The sequence below is a fragment of the Myotis lucifugus genome, unplaced genomic scaffold, assembly GCF_000147115.1.
Source record: "Myotis lucifugus unplaced genomic scaffold, Myoluc2.0 scaffold_88, whole genome shotgun sequence".
Lineage (NCBI taxonomy): Eukaryota > Metazoa > Chordata > Mammalia > Chiroptera > Vespertilionidae > Myotis > Myotis lucifugus.
The window spans coordinates 4,626,621-4,651,984 of record NW_005871136.1 but is presented as its reverse complement, the minus strand read 5'-3'; the positions used below and the strand labels follow the sequence as shown (position 1 = coordinate 4,651,984).

Sequence of the window (25,364 nt, the reverse complement as noted above, 5' to 3'; positions counted from 1 at the left end):
TTTTTTTTATTAGACTATTTCAACGATACAGAGAGGAGTAAAAAAAACACCTGTGTCACTGACATACCAGCCATTGAAGATTTCAACAAGGATTATTTCTGTCCTTATTTGTTGAGTGTATTTTGGAGAAACCCATTTGAAATTTACATATTTCTCGACATCATTCACCTACATAACTCACCATCTGTCTCATAAGAATAAGGACATTTTATAAATCTCAACAACATTAAATGCGACTAGATGATTTTATACTAGTGAGGTGCTCCTGACCAGGAAGCCCCCCAAAGACAGTGGGTGGAACCTACCTCCCAGCTCCTGCCCCTCCCCTCCTCTCCCCCCTCAGAGCTGTCTGGATGGAGGATGACAGACATCAGTTCTACCTGGGAAGCCCACACACCCCTGGCCCACCCCCACCCAGGACCTGGCAATCTAGGTCTGGCTTCGGAGGATCCAGTAGTCAGCAGAGGGCTGCAGTGTGCCAGCTGGGAGTGAAAGTCATTGGGGGTGAGGAGAGGAGTTAGCATCAGCCCCAGGAGCCTGGAATAGCACCTGGTGTGGGCTCCAGCCCTGCCCACCTGGCTCACAGGATGTTGCCAAAGCCGCCAGGCCTAAGCAACTGAGGTGGGCATACAGCCCTCTGCCTGCGGCCCAGGGGTCAGGCAAGGAGATCTCCTTCAGGGCGAGCTTTGCTGGAGGAATTAAATATAGAACAGGGAGACACAGTTGCCAGGCAGAAGCAGGCGGTGCTGTGAATAGAACAATGCTCTTTGTGGTGAGGGAGCTACGGGAGAGCCTGCTGTGCATGTGCCAGGGGCTTCTGGGCAGACTCTCTGACCCTCACGGTGACCTCAGAGTTTCAAGACTTTGTCGCTTCACATGCGAGGAATCTGAAGTTTAGATGAGTGAAGTCATTTTCCCAAGATCATTCTGCCAAGTAGAGGAGCCACATGCAGACAGTTTTGAGCCCACATCCTGGCCACCATGGTGATCACTGGTCCTGGGGTCTCCGCTTCAGGAGGGTCTGACTCCAAGGCCCCGCTCAGACACATACTCTTCTTTCATATTTTTCTGAACACACCGAGTGTGCCTGTCCCTTAGCTCACGGGCTTGCAATGCCCTTGCAGAGTAGGTGCTTCAGGAAGTGTCTGATGGAAGTTGGCTGCAGAGCCAGGGCCTGGTGGGGTTAGAGCCCACAGAGGCAACAGCACACAGAGGCCTGAGAGGGGCAGAGGTTGGAGCTGGCTCCCTCCAGAGCAGTCCTTCGTAGGCTCTGCAGGGGGCTCTGGAATGCTGCTCCAGCAGCCTGTTTGGCACAGGGATAGAGGCCGGTTGTGCAGTACTATCCACTGCCCGGAGCTTCCCGCCCAGCCCAAGTTGTGCCAACTCTTGTGAGCCCTGAGTGGCTCTGAGCTGGCTTAGCCCCAAAACAGGGCCTGCCTCTGGGCCTCAATGAAGCATGCCCATGAGTCAGCACTGAGCATGGACTGAGCAACAGGCAGGCAGGACGTGGGATGGGGAACGGAGGATGAAGGGGGGCAGGGGGTGGGGTGCTGGAAGAACCCACATCCTTGTAGCCTCCAGTGGCTGTGAGATCATTGCCCCTGCAGATCTTGCAGAAGCGTTTTGTCACAACCGTTCCACAGGTGATGGCAGATTGATTCCATGATGCTTGACAGGTTAGTGAACCTCTGGGTTTGGGGTCTGATTGCCACATTCCCTCTACTCAGGCACGACTGCTCTGAAAACCCCATCACACGTGCAGTAGCAAGTATTACCCTCAAGGAAGGCTAAGGAGGTGAGGGGGGAGGAAGTGGGAGACAGGTGCACAACGCCCATTTCCGGATTGTGTAACAGCACCATTAAAATAAAGTCACACAATGCATCTTTTATTAGACATGATTTTAATACCATATCAAAACATCTTGACTAATGAAGAAAGCTTTGCCCCCAACTTCGAACATTTTTTAAAACATTTTATAAGGATGGTGTTTTTTTGTATTTTAATATATAAATACAGAAACCTATCTTGCATGGGCTGATGCCACGTGTGAACATCAATGGCTAAAATGTTCTCAAACAGAGTGCCTGAAAACGGGTAGCTGTACATGTTCCTTTAATAAGTCTTCTGTGTGTTTAAGTTTTCAGGAAAAAAAATCCACAAGGGCCTAAGAAAAATGTTCAGGCATTTTTGCAGGACACTTGTGATTGTGAAGTCCTCTGAACTGACCAGAAACCAGGAGGAAAGGAGGGAGAAGAATCAGGAATGAAGGGGGAGGTCTTCTGAGGGTTGTTTTTTTTGGCAATGAAGTCAAGATCTCAGGGTCCCAAGGGGAGAAAAGTGCAAAACCAAGCCAGGAAAATGGGCAAAGAAAACCAAGGCCGGGCGGTTGTTGATGGCGAGGGCCGAACCGACGGGGCGCTGGGCCAGGAGGACCGAGCGAGCGTCTCTCGCACCATCAGCACTGAACCTGGCTCTGTCCCTTTGTCATTGGGTGGGTTCTAGCCGGGCAGCAGACAGCAATCTGTAAACATCACGGGCGAAAACACCAGTCGACACTAAACTTTTTTTTTATGATTTTTTTTTGTAAACACGTTAAGAGACAGACCCACAATGCCTTTCAAAGGTGAGAAAGAAAATGCCCTTTCCCTCCTAGGAGGAGAGGTGAGGGGAAGGAGGGCGGTCGATTCTTTCTTCTCTCAAACTCATGGCTCATCCAATTTGGTGTCCTCAGGGAGAAAGGGAGAACCATTCTCTGGAAGTCAGTGCGTAGGGTGCCCTGTTCCCACTGGTGTCCCCAGCTCAGCTCTGCCCCAGTGTCCGAAGCCTCCTCTCGGGAACAGGGCTGGCTGTCCTGTGTGGACCACAATACGGAAGTCGTGCTCCCGCTGGGCTGAAGCCAGCCTGTGTGTCCGGCTGAGGACGGGCTGGGCGCCTGTGGTTCCAGTCCGGGGCCCGAGAAGGCAAATATCATGCCGGGAATTTGGACTCGCACTCCAGCGCCAGGCTCCACGCCCTCTGCCTCACTCTCACCCTCACTGTTTCTTCTCCCCATGTCCTCAGTTTTTCAGGTGAAGGTAAAAAGAGCAAATGTCCCTGATTTGTCTGCCATCATCAGCTGTTCTGGAAGTTTACTTGGAATAAATAAAACAAACCTAACACAAAAGAAAACAAAAAAACAAGAGAGAGAAAGAGGCCCCAAAACTTTTGGATGTGAGTGGAGGTGGAGTCAGGGTTTTGGGTTCCCTGGGGGTTTTGTTTATTTCCCAGGTAAAATAAAGTACCAGCCCAGAACTTGGAGGGGACAGGAGAGGATGGCCACCAGGGAAGCAGGGAGCCTTGGGGAGAAAGGGAGAGGTCAGACTGGAAGGTTCTACAGGGGACGTGTGTGCACATTGTGGGGAGGAAGGTAGCCGGCGGGCTTGCTGTGGAACCAGGACCTGTGCTGTGTGTGGGGGTGGGGGTGGGGGTTGAGTCTGGCCTGGAGGTCTCAGACCCAACTGGCAGTGTGCGTGAGGGAGGTGGCCTGAAACGGGAAGCACCAGCAGTGGAACGATGGCTGATGAGTACCACAGGGGACAATGCACCGTCCCACAAACTGTCCACAGGGGACGAGGAGCGAGGACTTGCCCTAGCCACTCAGCAAGCACAGGCAGGTGCAAGCCCAAGGGCTCAAGCTCATGCGGCTTCTCCCACCTGGCACATTCCAAGGGGCTCCTCCTGAACCTTCTTCAGGGAGATTCGCCCTAGACGTCTGGAATAGACTGGTCTTTCCTCAAAGAATCAACTGTACTGAGCAGGTGTTTTTTTTTTCTTTTTTCATAACCATGCAAGATAGCATCTCTTAGCCTTCCCAGAATGCCCCCCGCCCTCCAACCTACCATAGAACCACTAACTGATAAGATGCCCCCCTCCTGGAGGTATGTAAGGGCAACTCAGTCCCCACCCCCCGGCCCCAGAGTGGCCAGATCCCAATCCCTGAGCCCAGAGCACCCCAACCATCGGCTCACCTTTGAGAGGAGTCAGCAAGCGAGCCCAGCAGGGTCAGTCCGCAGGGTGTTCTGGACAAGATCTGTTCACTTCAAACCACGAGTCTATGCAGCTGAGGCAGGAAGCGGCAAGGGGAGACACGTTACCGCTGACCAGGCTGCGCCTTAGGGGGCTCGCTCCGAGGGTCAGATTTCTGAGTAGGGGTTTCCTAAATCTTGCCTGCGAGGACCCCAGGAGAAAACAAGCCTGTCCCAGATACCCACTTTCTGAAGCAGGAAGAAGGCAAACACCAAGATTGATCTTGGCTCAGCCCGGGCAGCCAACCTGGCATGGGGGGCACAGGACTGGGTGCATCTGGATGCTAGAAGGGTGGACTGCGGCCTTGAGAAGGATCAAGGCCTTACCTGCATGGACCCAGGCGGTGGCAACAGCTACTAGTGAGTAGGGGAGGAGTGCAGGGCAGCTAGCCAGCTATCCCTAAGGCTCAAAGGCTGGCCATTACTCTGAGCTCTGAGGACCTGAGGGAGCCCTCTCCTGGGTCAAAGGAACAGCTTCGAGAATCCCTCTCTAGGGGGTGACTTCTTAGGAGACCCCCAAGCTACCTGGTTCGGTTGGCTGTGGTCAGCAGACAACATCCCAGAGAAGGACAGCCCCCTGGCTTAGTGACACTGCTAAGGAGAGCCAGACAGTGAAACCCTGGTCTCCAGTGTTTACAGAAAGAACTGCCTGAATCAAAGAGGGAACAGAGATTGCCCCAAGACAGCTTTCTGATTTGTAAACTAACATCTGGGTATTTTCAAAGACAGGATCCAGACAGGTAATTTGCATAATTCTCCCCAGAATCAAAGATTTCCTTCTCTGGTTCTGGTTGGTGCCTGGCCAGGAAACTGGAGCACTCTGTGCTGGCCCTGGACCAAGATCCCCTGCTCCAGGCCAACCTTGAGCCTCCCCTGCATCAGCGACATCTGCGAGCCGGCACCACCATTGCCCTGTGGCCAGTGGCCCTGTGAGTCAGGCTTTGGAAAAGCCCATGTGTCAGGAAGAAGCTCTGAGACTCGAGGAGCCAAGAGCAGGTGGTGGCCACAGGCAGCACAGAGCGTCCTCCGTCTTGGGTAGGGAGGTGTCTTCTTTCCATTTGGAAACAAGAACGAGGCTCATCTGGAGCCTGAGGACAAATCTCGGCCCTTCTAATTATAACAGCTTCAGTGCCTGGCCCCAAAGGTTGGCTATTCCTGCCTCCTGGCCTGGGGACTAGGGGCGGATGCAGGGGCAGCAAGCACACCCCTCCATGCTGCCTCTCTCTCACTTCGCGGGAGCAGAGGGGCCCACAGAGGAAGAAAAGGCTGGGGAGATGGATAAAGAATCAAATTTCCAAAGAAAGGAATCTTTGGTTCTGTGGGATCCTAAGCACCTCCTACCTGTGGAGCTCCACAGGTCTCCCCATCACCCAGCAGCCAGCCAGGCCGTCATCAACCCAGAGCAAAATTTCTGGCCATTTGGCTCGACCCTATACTCAGCACATCTGCCAGCCTCTGTCTCAACCCCACTCATATCCCAGGAATGGGGCGTGGGGAGGGGGAAGAGTTGTCCCTCAACCAAAGAAAACAGAATGGCTAGTGAGGAGGGTTGCCTTCTCTCTCCATGGTGGGATCTGGGATGTGGCTGAGCTGGCCCTGCCCCCTCTCGTACCTTTTGTGGTAAATGCACAGGCAGGGCAGCCTGGCTATCGTGTCTCCCTGAAGCAGCTCCTCCAGGCAGATCACACACTCGCCCGCATCTTTAGTCAGCACGTCGTCTGCAGAGGGAAACGGGAGAGTGGAGGAGGGTCAGTCACCAGCAGACAGGTGGCACAAAGCAGGCACGGGCTAGAACTGGTTGAAACTGCTCGGGTCACCCAACATATACAGGGCACTGTGGGGGACACAAAAGCCCAAGTGGCCCTGGACCTGAAGGCCTTCACTGCAGAGATAAGGCATGCATATCACACATTAATGATGTGAAGACAAAATGGGATTACTTACCAAATAAGTGGCCTGGGGCTAGAGAATTAGGGGGCTTGGAGAGGGATAGATGTGTAGCAGAGGCAGCATTAGACAAAGTATTTCCCTGAATAGACTTTCCCCACAGACCAACTGCACTGATTTCTGGTTTGAAAAAACATGGTGATGACTAGCGTGGTATAGTCATACAAGGCAAAAATGAATGGAATAAGCAGGTACTCTCACAAATACTTGTACATACACGTCCATAGCAGCACTATTCACCAGAGCCAAACGGTGGAAACAAATGTCCACCAACTAATGAATAGATAAACAAAATGTGATGTATCTGTGCAATGGAATATTACTCAGCCATGAAAAGGAACAAAGAACCAAAGCATGCTACAGTGTGGATGAACCTCAAAAATATGCTATTTCTGAAGAAGCCAGACACAAAAGGCCATCTATTATACAATTCATTACATGCAATGTCCAGCATAGGCAAATTCATAGAGACAAAAAGTAGATCAGGGGTCAAGAGCAGGAGGGAATGAGGAGTGACTGTTTTTTTTTAATAATATATTTTATTGATTTTTTACAGAGAGGAAGGGAGAGGGATAGATAAGTTAGAAACATCGATGAGAGAGAAACATCGATCAGCTGCCTCCTGCACACCCCCTACTGGGGATGTGCCCGCAACCAAGGTACATGCCCTTGACCAGAATCGAACCTGGGACCCTCGAGTCTGCAGGCCGATGCTCTATCCACTGAGCCAAACCGGCCAGGGCGGGAGTGACTGTTTAATGCTAAGGGGTTTTCTGTTTTGTGGTAAGAACACTTAACATGAGATCTGCCTTCTTAACATATTTTTAAGTGTACAGTACATTCTTAACTATAGGTACAGTGTTGTACATCTCTACAACTTACTCACCTTGCATAACTGAAACTTTATACCCATTGAGTAGCAACTCCCATTCCCCTCTCCCCTCAGCCTCTGGCATGCATCATTCCATTCATGCCCTGGTTCTATGAGGTGGACTATCTTAAATATGACATATAAGCAGAATCATGTAGGAGGGTTCCTTTGGGGGTGATGAAAATGTTTGTAACTAGACAGACATGGGGTTGTCCAATGCTGTGAATGTTCTAATACAACTAAACTGTAAAATTCAATTTTTTAAAAAAGACCCCCATCCTCCACCCCTCCCCCCAAAAAAAAAGAGTGAATGAAAGGAAGCCACTGCACACCACGGGCCCCAACAAAGCTGAGCAGGACAGGAAGTGCGCTGCAGCCAAGTCAGCAGTCCTCTACTAGATTTCTACGACATTCTGGGCACTAGTGACTCAGTGAATAAGCCACGAACTCAGGATGTGAGAAGCTCAGAGTCTAGCAGGAGAGGCTGAACAAGAAAACGGAAATGAATAGCACAGCAATTTCTAGGAAGTCTTATGCATACAGGCCCAGGTATGAGGTATGAAAAATGTCTAACTGGAGTGAGGACTGTTCAGGGAAGGATATTCCAGGCAAAGAGAACAATATCTGCACACCTGGGACCTGCAGGAGATTTGCTATGGCAGGTGCAGACTCCTGGGCCATGGGGTGACCAGGAATTGAACCTGCCACCTCTTGGTGTCTGGGCTGATGCTCCAACCATCTGGGGTTCAGAAGAGAGATGTGGGTGACAGGTTATACATGAGACATAGAGATCAACTGGGGAGAAAGTTTAGAATGAAACCTAAAGAAGGCAGAATACAAACCTAGGTCAACTTTAATATCTGAAAGGCCGGTGAAAGAGGTGAAGTAAGAAAAGGTTACCCAGTTCTCAAAGCCACAGGAGAAAAACTGAGAGAGCAGGCTTTTGGATGTGAAGAAAGGAGAGCTTAAAACAGGACCAGTTCTCCACTACTAAGATTTTAACTGCTCGTGGGCATTGTCCATGAGACATACTGAGATTTCCTGTGTGTGTGTTCACTTCAGCCTCACAATCTTAGGAGCCAGGCAGGGCACATGTGTTGTTCTCACTTTACGAAGAGACTGAAGCCAGAAGTCAGGCATCTTGCCTAAGTCACAGGGCTCACGAAAGGACGTGCAGACGGGGGACCCAATTGGTGCCCTTCTCCGCTGCTGTTTGTCCATGCCCTCTGATTACTTGGGTGTAAAGAGAAACATCTGGGGCCTATAAAATGAGGATTCCTCAGGGCCTAGAAAGCTATGGTGACTCAAAGCCTCTCACCAGGAAGCCTGGGGGAAAAACCCAAGATAAAACCAACTCCATACATCAGTTCCTGTGCACATGAGCTGGGAGAACAGCCACTCTCAGCTTCTTGGCCACCAGACAATCTGTGGCCGTTTTCTCTGTCGGTAAACCCGAAGGCTGCTTGAAGGTTGCTGGGATGGGGCTTGGAACTTGACGGCGTGGGGAAGCCAGCGGTGCTCACACCCAGCACAGAGCCCAGGGAAGCAGCCTTCTTCCCACGGTGGAAGGCAGGAACATGCCTGAGTGGGTTGAGTAAAACTTCCTGTCCCAATCCCTGGGGCCCTGGAAATCAGCGGCCCCCAGATGTCTGTGGGAGCCAAGCAGGAAAGGGGAAATGACTGAAGCGGAAGCTTGGCTATCAACTGATTCCTATAAGACTTCACACTCTCAGATGGGAGCTTGCTGCCCACTTGTTGGAGGACCTCACAGCACAAAGCAAGGACACTGGGCCTGGCACAAGTTGAGGCTGCTCTGCACATGGACTCAAATGCCCCTTGGCATCCCCAGGTCCCGAGGAGGGGCTCAGCCAATGCCAGTTGATGGGTACACAGGAACAAAGCTGAGCTTTCTGCCTTTCTCTTACCACCTCCCAACCCCCTTCCAAGCATCTTGACATCCTGTGCAAGGTCAACATCACTGCTCTGGAAGTGTGTTTGGCCTGACTGGGGGTGGTGCAAAATGGTTCCAATGCCTATCCCTCCAACCAGACCAGGGAACCAAACCAGAGTGGTAGGCAAAGTTCTCTAGAGCCAAAATGAGACCCCAGAACTGCTGGTGACAAGGAGGGGGTAGGGAAGCCCAAACAGCTATATATAGATTTCTGCCAGCAGCCAGGAGGGAAGGCTGATGTGCAGCTCACAGCCAGCAGCTGAATGTGGGACTGTACAATATGTTTTCCCCTTGTACCTGATGCCAGGGAAGGCCTTGGTAGGAAGAGAGGTGGGAGCCAGAGGGAGAACCCCAGCAAATGACAGAGACCAGGCTCCACTCCCTGGCCTCATCTCCAGCCTCTCAGCATGCACCACGCTGCTGGCCCAGTCTCTTGGGGGACAGGAAGGGGCAGTGCCACCAACGCCAAGACTTGTCAGCCCACCCTGGCTGGTTTGGCTCAGTGGATAGAGCGTTGGCCTGCGGAGTGAAGGGTCCCAGGTTTGATTCTAGTCAAGGGCACATGCCTGGGTTGCAGGTTCAATCCCCAGGAGGGGACATGCAGGAGGAGCCAATCAATGATTCTCTCTCATCATTGATGTTTCTATCTCTCCCTCTCCCTTCTTCGCGGAAATCAATAATAATAAAAAAGACTTGCCAGCTCCATTCCTGCGGAATCTCTGGGCAAAGGGGAGACTTTTAGCAGAGTGAGTTCCCCTACCATCATCCTCACCCCAATACCCCAGGACTGTGAGGTGTGATCCAATTTTTTGGCAAGGTGGGCTGCAATGGCAACACCCCAGAGGAGTGAACCACTAAAGCTCAGGCCAGAAGGTTTCGATTTACAGAAGCTCCCACAACCACCCCACTCAGTTCCCTCCTTTGGCCCCTTTCCCACCCACCCACTCCTCACTCACCCAGCAGCCTGGCCTGTCAATCAGCGGCTGCTGGGAGCACCCTCCTCCTTTCCCTCCTGCAGGAGGAACACCAGGCCAGACACCTCTGCAGCCAGACTCAGCAGCTGCTACAGCATCTAACAACCGCTCCTGGCAGTGGCCTACTGGGCTAGGCAAACCCTCAGCCACGACCTGGCTTCCCCAGACCCAAGAAAAGGCATTTGCATTCCAAATACAGGCCTCAGCAGAGACACTGGCCCACAGAGCACCACTTGCTCAGGTCTGCTGGCTCAGCTAGAGGTAAACTAGCAGCAGGTATTCCTGCTTTGAGAGGAACCCAATTCCCTCTCCTTTAAACCTTGTGTGACATTCAGTATTTCAAGAGGCTGAAGTTGGGGACAATGACCTTTGGCAGATGAGAGGAAGGGCAGTCAGGATCTTGAAGGAGCAGGGCATGGGGTCTGCATTCCCAAAGAAAGCTGAGGGGAGCCCTAGCCGGTGTGGCTCAGTTGGTGGAATGTTGTTCCATGCACCGGTTGCTGGTTTGATTCTGGGTCAGGGCACATGCCCGGGTTCTTGGCTCGATCCCCAGTAGGGGGCATGCAGGAGGCAGCTGATTGATGTTTCTCTCTCTCTCTCTCTCTACCTCTCCTTCTCGCTCTAAAAATCAATACAAACATATTTTAAAAATTAAAAAGGCCCAGAAGAATCTCCTGAAGCTGCTCTGAGCACCATCAAGCTCTCCTAATACCAATGGCAATGGAACCCGCCACACACCAGAATTTCCCAGGGCCAAGAGCACCTGGCTGGTCCTGGAACCAGGGCCTCCTATGCTTTCAGTGGGCAGTCAGTCATCTGTCACGCCTCCCCTCACCCCTGTATCTGACTCTCATCTGTTCACAGCAAAATCAGGTTCCCCATCTTGAGGCTCACTCTGCTAGCTGAGCAATTTGTTAGTCAAAATTTGAGTACATACTCTTGAGGGCAAAACCCCCAGTCTCAGAACCACAAACAGATGTTGGAAAGGGAGAGAAGTTACAAGTCCCATTCAAGCTGACCACATTTACCCACAAAAATGGGTCTCTCCAACTCCTTCCTTATCTCCCAGGAGTCCTGGGTTCCGAGCTGCCCTGGAAGAGGAGCGTGAGAGATGTAACATCAGTGTTCTGGGGTCTGGCGGCCTCCCTGCCCCTCCAGCAGGGGTTAGCACCTGCCCCAGCACAGGTTACAGGTCTTTGCATTTCTCTTGAGCACTGGGCAAACCAGTTGAACTAGTCTTGTCTTTACTAAAGTGTTTGGTGTGTTTTTTAATCTGGCAGGCGGCTACTGGAGGCCTTCCAACCTACTGCTCAGGCCAACCCTCATAATAAGAAAAATACTACTTTCTGTCTGCCTCATTTAGGAGGTTTCTACTTTTTTTCCCTTTGGTGGTTAACTAAATTTCATCTTTTATAACCACTGTAAATTTTCTTTAAAAATCCCCAACTAGTGCCAGCAATTACAGAAAGTGTACGTGTGAGTGTAGAGGGGAGACCTCCAGGGCAGTGAGCAGGAGTTCTAGTGAATCTTCATAAGAAAATAGCATTTCTCTCTATAACTAACTGGGAAAGTCTCAACCTGCCCCCTTTCCAGAAAGATTCTGAGAGTTCTATACTTCAGACTCTTTAAGTCTCCTCACTTTTTTTAATCAGAAAAGATAAAGTGAAGCTGGGAGGTTGGTATGATAAGAAATTCTGGGTAAGATATGTTACTGGCAAAACCAAAATAAATATCTAGAGGTCCTGCCTGGGGCTTTGGCCTGTGGACCCTGAAAGGCCCATGCTTTATCTGAACAAGAACAGGGCCTAGGCCAGCCCTGGAGACTCCCACTGCATGTACAAACCCCAGGTGGCCAGCGCCTCCTTACCTGGGAGGTCTAGGTGTCTTCAGAAAGGAAAGACAATATGAGGAGGCCAGTCACAAGCCTCCTTCCACACTAACAGTGCACACAGAGGGGCCAGACCACTGTTTCTGAAGCACCTTCATCACCGTATGACCAATTCCACTGATAGGACCCATGCAACATGCCCTCTCTTTGCCTCTCGTGGTAAAACACTGGCTTTTGCAAAGGAGATCCTTGAGCTTAAAGCCTCTAACACGCGCGTACACACACACACACTCCCTGAGGAGGTGGCTTTTCAATTAGAGGAGGGAAAAAATGGGGACAGCCATAGTGATGTCTCAGGCTGGCCGGCCAACCTCCTCGTCCTCTAAGGGGACTCAGACTCTGAGTGTGGCTTCTGCGGGTGACCTGTGCTCAGACCACATGGGGCTGCCAAGCCTGCTCTCCTATGGAGGTGAAGGTGAAGGAAAGGAGACCCTTTCCCATGGCTGCAGCAGAGAGGAGACCAATGAGCAGCACGGCAGTTCTCCAGGATAGAGCCCAAGCCCCTCCTCTTCCCCATTCTCCAAATGGGACCAGTGGTACCCCGTTCTCAGGTGGCCCCAAGAGCACTCTGTCCTCCACAGCTGCCTTTGCATAGTCGTCCTTCATGACACCAGGAGCCTAGTCCTCTCGGGTGAGCCCACTCTGAGGCTGCTTTGTGTTCTCATGACACAGTCAGTGTCTACAGAGATCTCTTCCCAGCAACCCACGGGACAAAAAGCGGTCTTCATCGCGCTCTGTGCAGTTTGGAAAATAAGCGAACAGTTTCTGAGGCCACGGCTGGGGAGAAGACTCCTCTCCGCTGTGGTCCCAGGCAGAGACAAGGAACAGGACAAAGAGGAGCTAGAGCAGCCTCCAAGGGACGCACACTGACAAGTCCACCGCAAAGCCCAGAGTGCGCGTGACAACTGATTCAGACACTGCAGCCGTCATCCCCAGGGACAGGGAGAGGCTGTCCGCTGGGGAGAAGAAGGGCTTCCTGGACACCAGGAGAATATGAAGGGGACAGATAGGGCCAGAACCTCCTGCGGCTGGGCCTCCTACCAGACTGCGTGTAGCTGACACAGCAAGTAACCATTCCGCACACATGCACCCAGAGCCTTTGGCTGAGCAAATAAAGAAGAGATGAGAACATTAGGATGTGTTTTCAGGAGAAGTGAGTGGGTTAGATTTGTCAGGTTCATTTCACAGGAAAAATCTGGAATCACCAGGCCTCCCTGGGCTAATGCTGGGTGGAGGAAGGAGGGCATGGGGATCTGAGGAGGCAGGAGCCCAAGGACAAGTCTGTAAAGAGTCTACCCAGGAAACTTTCACCATGAGGATGGGGCAAAGCAATCCAGGCTCACCTCCTGTCCAGTCCTCAGATTCCCTGAGAGGTCACAGAACTCTTTCCCTAAGCACTGCTGTGACTTTAATCCTAGAAGCGGGCCCAGTGCCAGGGTCGGGGTGTGTCCCACTCAGATCCAGTGCCTGTTCTTGTAGAGAACACAGTTCTCTGATGAACATGGTTGGAAGACCAAACTAAGCACATAAGAATGGAAAACCACTAACTGGTTGGTGTGGCTCAGGGGTTGAGCGTAGACCCATGAACCAGGCAATCAAGGTTCGATCCCCGGTCAGGGCACATGACCGGGTTGCAACTCGATCCCCAGTGGGGAGGGGGGGGCGTGCAGGAGACAGTCAATCAATGATTCTCTCACATTATTGATGTTTCTATCTCTCTCTCCCTCTCCCTTTCTCTCTAAAATGATTTTTTTTTAAAAGAAAAAAGAATGGAAAACCAGAGAGCCACTAGCAGCACTGAACAGAAGTCAGTCCACTCCACAAAATGATGAAAAGAAACCTAGGATGGTCTCACCTCTTTCAGGGCTGCTGTAACTTCCTGAGCACTGACCATGTGCCAGGCTCTGTGCTGAAGGGTTTTATATGTAACTAGAGGCCTGGGGCACGAATTAGTGCACGGGTGGGGTCTGGCCCACCCCATTAGGCTGATCGGGCTGGGCGGGGGGGGGGGCGCACGGGTGGTTGGCCAGCTGGCCCCGCCCTCTGGTCTAACTCTCATTTGAGGGGACAATTTGCATTTTAGCCTTTTATTATATAGGATATCTTACTTTATCCTGATGAAAATCCTATGAACCAGGTATTGATGTCCCTATTTTATGGACCAGAAAACCTAGGCTCTGCTAAACTGAGCAACTGGTCTAGGATAATAGTCAGTAAGTGGTTGCGGCAGGCTTTGAACTCAGATCAGCCAGGCTCCAAATCCTTATCCACGGCATACCAGGCAGATGCTGACACTCATTTCGTCCACAGAGGTGCCACTTAGGGGGATGTGGGTTTCATGGAATCCCTGGCCCAGTTTCCTACCCGTGTATTCACTGCTCAGCTCTGAGGCAGGCTCCATGGTAGGAGTGACCAGGTGGCAGCTCCATGTTTTTATTCCCTAAGGGTGTCCACATCTTGCACCCATTCTGCCAGGCAGAATCAGGGCTTAAGCACTCCATGCAAAACACTGGCACAAACTCCCCATCCCCCAAGGAGAGGTCACACCCTCTGCTGTCAGGTGTGAGAATGGGCAGAGCTCTATCACCCAACCAGAGGTCCAAGGAACCAAGGGGTCGGAAGAAAGGGCAGCGGGACTGAGTGACCCAAGAGACTTCCTGGTACCACAGCCCTGATCCCTGGGCCTTCCTTCCTTCCTGGTCCCACTGCTCTTCGCCTCTGATTGGCGCAGCAAGACTTGCTAACAGTCAGGTGTCCCCTGACTATTCCTGCCGGAAGGTGGGTGGAAATGCTGCCCAGAGGCGCGTGAGGTTGGGAAGACCTCACTCAGAAGCTCCCAGCCAAGCGCTTACCATTGTAGGAGAGGCGAGGTTTGCTCAGACACATTATAAAGTGCATTTCCATCTCATCGGAAGCCACAGACTTGGAGCAAATGGGGCACTTGAAACCTGAAAAAGAGGAAAACAGGATGAAATGTTTTCTCTAAACTAAGTATATTCATTATAAATGTAGATACTCTTAAATGACTATGGCCATGTGGGGCCAGAGTTGACATGGAGAATTCAAATCTAGATACATCCTAGACTTGATTGCTCCTTCATTAAATCACCTAAAATTTTGTTATTTTATTACAGCCCCCGACTCCCATTTTTTACTAGTGCTCTCCCAGTCATATGCTCCTCATTGAAGTTTATCAGAAGTCACCGACTGCTAATTTGAGTTTTATTTTCTTTTAGACCCTTTCCTAAGGGGGTCTAAGGGGCAATGGGAATAGACAGGCATCAAATCAGAGCAACTAAATAATCTGTCTTTGAACAACAACGCATTGAACACCCTTCCACTTTACAGCCCTCGAACCACTTGGTTGGGTGCCCTGTGGGAGGAATTCCTACTGGCATCAGCATCTCCATCCCTCACTCAGAGCACCTTTGCCTCCCTGGGCTAAGGCAGCTGTCCTCTGAGTGTGCAAGCCAGAGTGCTCCCAAATGCCTTGTGTGCCTTGCCCATATGCCACTGAGAGTAACAGCTGTTTCACAACACCAGGCAAACACAGGGTTCTATTCCCAAGTGTGGACTGTTTATACACCCAAGGGGTTTCATCAGAATTCTATCAGTACTGGAGATTTCAGTTGAGAATCTTCTGAGCTGAACTTCATGAAGCAAACATAGTCCCTTGACTTATTTTTTTAGAAACTATTTTTGTTGTTAATCCTCACTCAAGGAGAGTGGAAGGGGGGGAAGGGGGGGGGAGAGAGAGAGAGATAAATCCATGTGAGAGACATACAGATTGGTTACCTCCCATATGCACCCAACTGGGTCTGGGGATCAAACCTGCAACCCAAGGATGTGCTCTTGACTGGGCATCGAACCCGAGACACTTCAGTACTCGGGCCAACACTCCAACCACTGAGCACTGCCAGGGCTATTTTTATAAACACTGATAAACTACTTCCAATTTCCCCCCATTTTACTTTTATTGAAATTATTTTCAATGGATTTTTTTCCATTCTACCAAAAGATCCAATACTATTAAGAAGCTATTGTTGTGAAGATTTGGCTCTTCTATTAATTTTCAATCAGAATGTTCCATGCACAATTTTACTAGATGCTGGTAATATCTATCAGTGACATTTCTTATAAAATAGATAAAAAGGTTGGGAGTTTGTGTGGACTGTTAGCTGCTCCAGGACAGGAGAATTCCACCCCTTCACCAATGTCTTTCCTCTCCACGTGGCCTTACTCAGGCAACCTTGGACCTGCCCTCATGCCTGTTCTCTGCAAATAAACCTATATTTATATCAAATAGCATTCCACAGAATGACCAGCCACTAGAACAGTGGTTCTCAACCTTCTGGCCCTTTAAGTACAGTTCCTCATGTTGTGACCCAACCATAAAATTATTTTCGTTGCTCCTTCATAACTGTAATGTTGCTACTGTTATGAATCGTAATGTAAATATCTGATATGCAGGATGGTCTTAGGCGACCCCTGTGAAAGGGTCGTTCGACCGCCAAAGGGGTCGCAACCCACAGGTTGAGAACCACTGCACTAGAAGATTGTCTCATTTTCTTCAGAGGTTGGCTCACCTTCTTTTCTGACTCAAAATACCAGTTTTGCAACAATTTAAGTGACTACAGGATATGTCTACTTTAAACTTGCTAAGTCAGCACTCTGTCTGCAGGCCGAGGGCCCAGGGCTGTGGGCAGGCCAGGACGGATGCAATGAGGTCTGGATCAGGCCCTGACACAGACACTGGTAGGTGTTAAAGTGATTTGTTACTAATAAAAAACCTTACACCTCACACATTCTTCACTTTCCTGATAACTTAGAACAGAGTCATGGTTATCGCAATAACAGATTAGCCAATCCCTAAATCCCAATGTGATTCATCGATTGCAGGAAAGGAGAGGAGTTACAGCTAAAGGGCTGGGAAGCAGCCACCCAACAAGGACTACAAGGGAACGTCACTGATCATTTATGTCCCAGGAAAAACCAAATTGTACAGATAAAGAAAGAGGCCCCAGCTAGACCATTAGGTCAAACTGAGGGAGTAGGGGTGAGACTAGAATCAGATTCTTAGCTCCCAATCGGAAGTCCTTTCCATCAGAGGAAAGTTGTTCACAGGTGTGATGCTGTGATTCATAATAAATATATGTTTGGTCTTTGTCCCGTTACTGGCACAGAGCACCCAAAACCCTTGAGATTTCCGAACATCCTAAGACCAATAATATTTGGTCTGTTGTCATCAGTTCCTGAAAAATAACTCCAGAGCCATGAGGTGAAAGGAGTGTCTTATTAGTCATAACAAGCCCTTTTCAACCACACCAGTTTATGTGAATGAGGCGGCTTTTGGAAAGCTCCTTGGTAAACTAAGGCTAGGGACTAGCTGCCAGGGGAACCCTCAGCTGATGAGAGGGTTGGAACTTTGAGTCCCACCCCCCAACCTCCCACTTACGTAATAGACTTTGAGGAGGGGAGAGGGGCTAGAGATTGAGCTCAACCACCAATGGCCAATGAGTTAATCAACTAAGCCCATGTAATGAAGGCTCCACAGAAACCCAAAAGGACAGGGATCAGAGAGCTTTTCAGGTTGATGAACACGGAGAGATTCAGGGAGAGGGGTGCCCCTGAAGAAGGCATGAAAGCTCCGGGCCCTTTCCCCATACCATGTCCTATCTATCTCTTCCCTTGGCTGTTCCTGAGTTATACCCTTTTATAATAAACTGGTAGTCTAGTACTGAAATGTTTCTCTGAGTTCTGTAAGCTGCTCTAACAAATGGCATGAAGTAAGGAGGGGATTGTGGGAACCTCTGGTTAACAGCCAGTTGGTCAGAAGCAGAGATGACAACCTAGACTTGCAATTGGTGTTTGAAAGGAGGAGTGGGGGAGGCAGTCTTATGGGACTGAGCCCTTAACCTGAGGGATCTGATGCTATCTCCAGGTAGGTAGTTTCAGAATGGAGTTAATTACTAGGTGGTGCTGGGAAGACATATCTCAGAACAGGGTTTTAAGAAAGAGCTGGATTGGGAGGACATGCCACTATAGTAGGAAGAGACCTACATTCCAGCAAAAGCACGGTTAGGGCCACTTGGATCACTATCTCTGGATGCGGGGGGAGGAGGTGGTGGAGGAAAGGGGTAAGGCTCAAGACATAACTCGAAGTCTATTACGTAAGTAGAAAGTGCCAAGCCAAAACCGGTTTGGCTCAGTGGATAGAGCGTCGGCCTGCGGATTGAGGGGTCCCGGGTTCGATTCCGGTCAAGGGCATGTAACTGGGTTGCGAGCACATCCCCACTGGGAGATGTGCAGGAGGCAGCTGGTCGATGTTTCTCTCTCATCGATGTTTCTAACTCTCTATCTCTCTCCCTTCCTCTCTGTAAAAAATCAATAAAATATATTAAAAAAAAAAAAAAGAAAATGCCAAGATATCCTCCTTGGACCTCAGTTTCCTAAAATGAAAAATAGTCATTTACCTGACTCTTGCTAGAAGCCAATGAAATAAGAAACTTGAAAGCACGCTAAAAAGCAGCTACTCAAATGTATGTGGTAGCCCCTTCATCACACATGGCAGCCCTTGACAAGGAGGAAGGAACAGGAGGACTGGGGGAAGGATCTGGGGGCCGAGAGATAGGGTGATGGAGCATAGGGTGCATAGGCCGAACCCATGCAGTGTGTGAGGGGGTGGCCAGTTTGCTTGCTAATTCTATCTGATTCCTTTAAACTTCCAGAGCACCTGTACGGCACTTTCCTACAGCGAATGTGGACCATGGTCCCTGTTAATCTTTCAAAGCAACCACTCTTGCACATAATAACAGGTCACATTTATTGAGTCATTACTATGGGCAACCACTGGGCTTCACATGTCTTCTCGTTGACACAGTATGAGGTGGGTACTAACGTTAACTCTATTTTGCAGAAGAGGACATCAAGGAAAGTCACTTGCCCAAGACAACCAGAGCTGGCACGCAACACCCAGGAAGTCTGACAGCCAGTGCACCTCCTCGCCAAGCTGTGTGACTAGCAGAGGAGTTATACTGCAGAAACAACCTAAATGCCACAGGCACCAGTATTACTAAATACTAATTTAAAATCTCCCATGTAGTCCCAATTTCTCCTCAAGTACCCACAGTCCTGGATAATTCCATAAACTAAAACAATGAAAAAAAAATTTTTTCCCCCGGGGAATTCTGTTAATATGGAAGGACAGAGTTCTGCTTTCCACTTGGCCCCGGAGCCTACAGCACTGGCTGTAAGATGCTGAGTTTGCAAATTACCTTTTAAATGGAAATTAAAAGGCAACAGGTTAGAGAAATGGAAAACTTTAGGGAAAAAACTAATGTCTTTCCCACCTTCTTTCCTGAAAGGTCATTGGTGATCAAGATGGATTCTACCCCTCTACTGCCCCAATCTTTTCTCATAATTGTCCTGTCACGATTCAACACCAACAGCCCTACGAAATGATAAATTCTGTGGTCTTCATGAGCTATCTAAAGGTTAAGATGTCTAGGAAATGTTGATACCATTTTGGAAAAAAGTCCAAATCAAATTAAAATCAGTCCTGCAAAGTTGTCCAACTGACATGATTTTGTTAAATTTCATGAGACCTTCATCAGCACTCAGGAAGCAGATAGGAGATGCCTGATTTTCCCTCATGAGAAAGCAACAGGTGGAGTTCCCAGGAGACCCCATAACTGCATCTGCGACTAGACCCTGCCCATTGCCCTGGAAGCCAGGTGAACAGACAGTAAGTGCACCAGCTGCCTTCCTCTCTCTTCCATCTAATTGACTTTCAGAGGCAGTGCCCTGCACATGTTGTGTCTTTACAATTTGCCACCGACAAAGTGACGGGAGTGAACCAAGAGACCAGCTCAAGGTTATACAGTCAGAAAAGCCGAGGACAGTTTGATCAGCCAGAAGAACCCAGCTGCTTCCTCTCTTTCAACAGTGTCCTGCCTAAGTGGGGAATCCTCAGCGGGACCAGAGACCAGGGAACAGAGGTGACAAACCTGTATTCGCCACCCAGTGCAGGGTCTTGACCCCTTTTTACTGCCAGGACAGCGGCAACTGGCTCAAGTTATAACTCTCCCAATCCTCTTGAACATTTATCTTGCAATAAAAATTAAAGTTCTTGTGCTCCAGGGACCATTTACTTCTCATTCTGCAAAACTGCAACCTTCTCCTTTAAGACCTGATTTCTCGGACCTGTGCTCTGCATGTTGCCCCAGTTCCCTCCCTGACCCTCCCTCTATGCTGATGCGCTATTTTAACGCTGCCCCAGTTCTGCATGTCTCTGGGATCACCTAAACAGAGAGGAATCAAAAGAAGCAACCAGGGAATATGAAGCCATGCCATCCAGGCAGGACCTCTTGTCCTGGGGGGGGGGGGGGGGGGCGCGAATGGGGACTCCTCTCACCTAGGGGCTCAGAGAGCCCTACCCCCCAACAATGCGTCCCTACTGTCCAGTTCCTGGTTTCCAGCTTGGATCTGTCCCTCTCACATCCTGGTGGTGCTTCATGTCGGTAAAATGAGACATGACTAAATGAATTTGATCCAGTGGGACTTACTGCAAATGTTAGAGCAAGAAGTAACATGGGATGACTTTCTCTTACTGCAGAGATGTGTCCCCAAGAGCAGAGGTATCCATTCCCCTCCCTTATCCCTCTGGAAACCACAGTCTATGATTTGCTGAGGTGTGGGTTGGTCTCTCCTGGAGAACATTCTGGACTAGGGAAAGGTACAGGAGTTCTAGCTTCTGTCTCCTTCAACACTGCTTTCCTGGACTCAACCTCCAGACTTCTTTCTGATCCAGGACCTGGGGCTCACCTGTTTCCATCAGTTCTCCTGGTTCTCAAGCCTTCAGACTCGGACTGGGACTAAAGGCAATGGGCTCTCCTGGGATTTCTGGCAGATTATGAGACTTCTCAGCCTCCTTGATTATATGAGCCAATTCCTTATTTTCTCTCTCTCTCTCTCTCTCTCTCTCTCTCTCTCTCCCTCCCTCCCCCCCCTCCATGGTTCTATTTCTCTGGAGAGCCCTAATACACCTGTTATTACAATGCCAAATAATAAAAATGTAAATTACTTACAACATCAAATGTTGGTGAGAATGTGGAGAAACTGGAACTTTCACTTTGTTGGACGAAGACAAAATGACACAGTCACTTTGGGAAAAGATTTAGTAGTTCCTTATAAAAATATACACCTAACCTAACCCAAGCAATTCCTCATCTAAATATTTACCCCAAAGAAATGAAAACATACGTCTACAAATAGATATGTATAAGAATGTCCAACACAGCTTTATTCGTAACAGGCAAAAACTGGAACAACCCAAATGTCTGTCAACAGAATGGATAAACAAACTGTGGTATAACCATGGAATGCAATAGAACACTACTAAGCAATAAAAAGCAACAAAGCACTGATACATGTAACAACATCCATGACTATTAAGAACATTTTGCCCAGCTGGCACAGCTCAGTGGTTGAACGTCGACCCATGAACCAGGAGGTCACGGTTCAATTCCCGGTCAGGACACATGCCCGGGTTGCGGGCTAGATCCCCAGTTGGGGTGTGCAGGAGGCAGCCGATTGATGATTCTCTCTCATCATTAATGTGTCTATCTCTCCCTCTTCTTCCCTCTCATTGAAATCAATTAAAACATTTTTTTTAAAAGAAGGACATGCTAATGAAGGACACAAAAGAGCACATATTATGATTCCAATTATATGAAGTTCTAGAATAGGGAACTCTAACCTATGGTGGAAAAAATCAGAACAATGGCTGTCTCTATGAGGTAGGAGCTGCGGCAGAGACAGACTGAAAAGGGGATTAGAGAACTTTTGGGGTGATGAAAATGTTCTACATCACAAAGAGGATTTGAGTTACATACATGCATGCATTTGTCAAAATTCAATGAATGTACTATCAATATTTGAGATTTCAATGTTTGTACATTGTACTTCAACCAGGAAAAAAAAGCATAAGCAAATACTGAACTGTGGTTAGTGACAAACATGATGAAACATTTAGATGGTGTGCTGATTACTGTATTAAAAATGAAATGCATCAAAAATAAGATTCATGCCCTAACCAGTTTGGCTCAGTGGATAGAGCATCAGCCAGTACCTTGGTTGCAGGCTCCAGGGCAAGTGCAGGAGGCAACCAATTGATGTTTCTCTCACATTGATATTTCTCTCTCTCTCTCTCTCTAAAAATCAATGGAAAAAATACCCTCAGGTGAGGATTAAAAAAAAAAAGGTGTTAAAAAACAGATAAATAATAAAATAATTTTAAAAAATAAGATTCATAAGTTAAACTTTCAACTTTTTTGTATGTTTGAAATTTTCATAATAAGCCACTGGAAAGTGTCAAGCAGTGAGATGTGTATGTGTGTTAAGTTAGCTAGTGGTCGGGGAAGGCCCCTCTGAAGGAGTGACAGTTAAGCAGTTAAATGAATATCTTAACTAACTATAGGATTCTTTTTTCTCTCTCTCTTCAGCTTTACTAAGGTAAAGTTGACAAATAAAATTACAATACATTTAAAGTGCAGCTCTGGCTGGGTAGCTCAGGTGGTTAGAGTGTTGTCCCGACATGCCAAGGTTGGGGGTTCAATCCCCAGTCAGGGCACATGCAAGAATTAACCAATAAATACACAAATGGATGGAACAATAAATTTATCTCTCTCTCGCAAATCAATTAATAAATTCTTTTTAAAAAGTGCACAGCATAATGCTTTGACATAGGTATAATTGTGAAAGGATTCCCACAATTGAGCTAATTAACACATCCATCACTTCACAGTTACCCTTTTTTGGGGGGGAGGGCAGGGGAGAATGCTTAACATCTCAGTAAATTTCAATTATACAAGTTTTTGAGGTTTCAGATCTTATACTCTTGAATCCATTTTTTGAATTGATTTTGTGTATAGTGTAAGCTAGAGGGTCCAATTTCATTCTTTTATATATAGATATTCAGTTTTTCTAACATCATTTATTGAAGAGATTATCCTTTCCCCATTGTGTATTCTTGGTGCCCTTGTCAAAAATTAATTGAGCATATATAATTTTTTCTGGACTTCCAGTACTACGTTGAATGAAAGTTTGCCTGCGCATCAGATTCTATGTTGCTTTCCTTTATACTTTTAGTGATCTGTAGATTAAATTATATCACATTCTAGCATCTTGGTACAACTTATAGAAAATCTGATGCCAGTGTGATTCTTTTTCCTTCGTAAATAACAGTTCCTTTGGCCTGAAACATTTTCCTCTTTACCTTTAGAATTCAGTAATTTTGACAGAATATGCTTAGATGTGTCTTAGTTATTTCCCCTAGTTGTAAGCCATGAGTGCCATTCACCAAATTTTTCCAGCTTTCCTCCTTTTAGCAATATAGTAGGACTGCATTTGCCTGCTTCCTTTGAAGTTAAAGGTTGGTTTATAATTTGCATTGGACAGTGAAATGAGAGCAGAAGTAATGCATGTTCTTCCAAGTGCACATTAAGCACTAATTCATGATTCCCCACATTACCTGCATTGCTGCAGTGAGATGAAGCCTCTATCACCTTGGTTCCCGATGAACAGAGCTGATCAATGAACAGAGCTCCCCCGCCCCCCGCCACCCCCACTCTTGACCTGCACTGGATACTGTAGTGTGGGGGGAAAATAAAGTTGCTGAGTTAAACTACTAAGCTTATAGGACTGTTTTGTTATTATATTATAACCTAGTTCTACTAGCCTGTCCTGATTGATACACCCTTCCTCTGCCTTTTTCTCCTTGTAGTACTCCTGCTACTTATATGTCAAATGTCCATCTTCCAGGTCTTTTATCTTCTCCTCCATAACTTCTACCTTCGCATTTTCTCAGGAGCTCAGCCTTTCCGACTCCTTCTGAGCCCTGCCTGCCTGCCCCCCTGCTTGGCATTGGAAGAGATCAAAGAGCTAAGAAAGACATGTATACCAGCCACTACCTTCCCAGAGTCCTCTCTGCCTAGATAGTAATATTCTGCTCTTTAAATATACTTACTTATTTGTATCAGCCACAATCTACACTTATCACTTGCAGTGTCTATGCATTTTATAGTGATACGTTGTGCTTAGCTATTTTATTCTGTGGACATTTGGATTCCCAATTTTTACCTACTATAAAGATTCTGTCAGTAGTGATCTACATTCTCTACTTTCAGCATGGTCTATTCCACCCCAAACTTATTTTTGCTGTTTCTGGATTCTAGACTGGTTGGTTTGGAACAAAGAAAATCATAGAGGAGTCAGAAGAAACAGGCTCTCACTAGTCAGGTGGCCTTGTACAAGCTACTTAGGAATATTTGCATAGTCATTGCCTACTCTCTACTGTCAGCATTATTCTAAAACCCAACCAAAGATGATGTGGGAGTGACTGTGCAGAGCAAAGCATGTGCAATGTGGGGTGGCCATTTTACCAGGGTAAGTGCAAGTTTATTTGCATCCAGTACAACTTAAATATACTGAGACTTGTTGGTAAAATTGCCTATTTGAGGAAATACACAAATTCTTCAGTCAAATACTAGTAAGTAAAAAAGGAGTTGACCCTACATATGTATTTTGTGGACTCTACGAGCTCGTCGGTTTTAAAAGACACCATTATGAACCTCCAAGAGAATAAAAAGCGGCCACCTGTAATTTTAAGATGTGATGGCAAGGCACATCCTGATTTTAGAGTTGTTAAATTATGAAATGTATGTGGCCTTAGAATCAATGAATATATAAAAAGTACATATATAGGTATTAAAAAATAGAGACTGAATCCCAATCACAAAACCAATACATCTATTCCTGTTCACTTACTACAAACAAGAACAGGCTCAGTGGAGATATCTACAGTGGGAACAAAGGGAAGAACTGCAGCGTGAGCACATGGATGTGTGCCTGCTGCCATCCACCCCGTCCTGCTGCTACAGCAAGTCCAGCCTGCAATCCTGGCAGGTGGAGCCCAACAACCGCATTCCAGCCAAGTGAAGAATGGGAAACTACAGCTAATTGGTCCTGTTTCCTTTGACCTTCTAACCCATTTCTTCCAGAGAGAGGACCTGGAAGGACTGTGTGGAAAGTCGATGATGGGGAGAGGGGGTGTAAGGACATCACGGTCTGATGACCGAGTCTGAGCAGGTACAAGTATAGAAAAAGATCAAAGCCTCAGCATGTGATCAAGTCCCAAACTACTGGCCAGGAAAGATGAAGGTTGAATTATAGCCCCTTATTACCTAGCTACGATGCTTGGGCAAGGTTAGGGACATCCAATTATGACTCAAAAAGTGTGGACATAGTCTCCAGAGAAACATTTGGCTTTTACTTTAGAGATGTCTTACTTAAAGGATGGACCATCTGTTCAAAAGATTGTCTAGTATCCAAAGGGTCAAGCCAGAATTTATTTAAGTTCTTTAGCCACAAGCTAGACCAGGGGTCCTCAAACTTTTTAAACAGGGGGCCAGTTCACTGTCCCTCAGACCGTTGGAGGGCCAGACTATAGTTTAAAAAAAAAACTATGAACAAATTCCTATGCACGCTGCACATATCTTATTTTGAAGTAAAAAAAACAAAACGGGAACAAATACAATATTTGTATTTGCATGTGGCCCGCGGGCCGTAGTTTGAGGACCCCTGATAGACAGTAGGTCTGGCCAGGAAATG

The 25,364-nt window shown here is 47.9% G+C and overlaps 1 protein-coding gene across 2 annotated transcripts in view; it reads right to left on the bottom strand.

Annotated features, from left to right (window-relative positions):
- Positions 1–1,865: 1,865 nt before the first annotated feature.
- Positions 1,866–25,364, bottom strand: part of ZNRF1 (zinc and ring finger 1) — a 97,937-nt gene continuing 74,438 nt past the window's right edge. The window contains exons 2-5 of one of the 2 annotated variants that reach the window (XM_006091232.2): positions 14,549–14,644; positions 5,678–5,783; positions 4,009–4,100; positions 1,866–2,522 (exon numbers count right to left, since the gene is read on the bottom strand). In XM_006091232.2, coding sequence (XP_006091294.1) covers positions 4,043–4,100; positions 5,678–5,783; positions 14,549–14,644 — 260 coding nt within the window. In that variant the 3' untranslated portion in view covers positions 1,866–2,522; positions 4,009–4,042. Of the gene's footprint in view, positions 3,154–4,008; positions 4,101–5,677; positions 5,784–14,548; positions 14,645–25,364 lie in introns of both variants that reach the window. The other variant, XM_006091231.3, reaches the window with a different exon arrangement.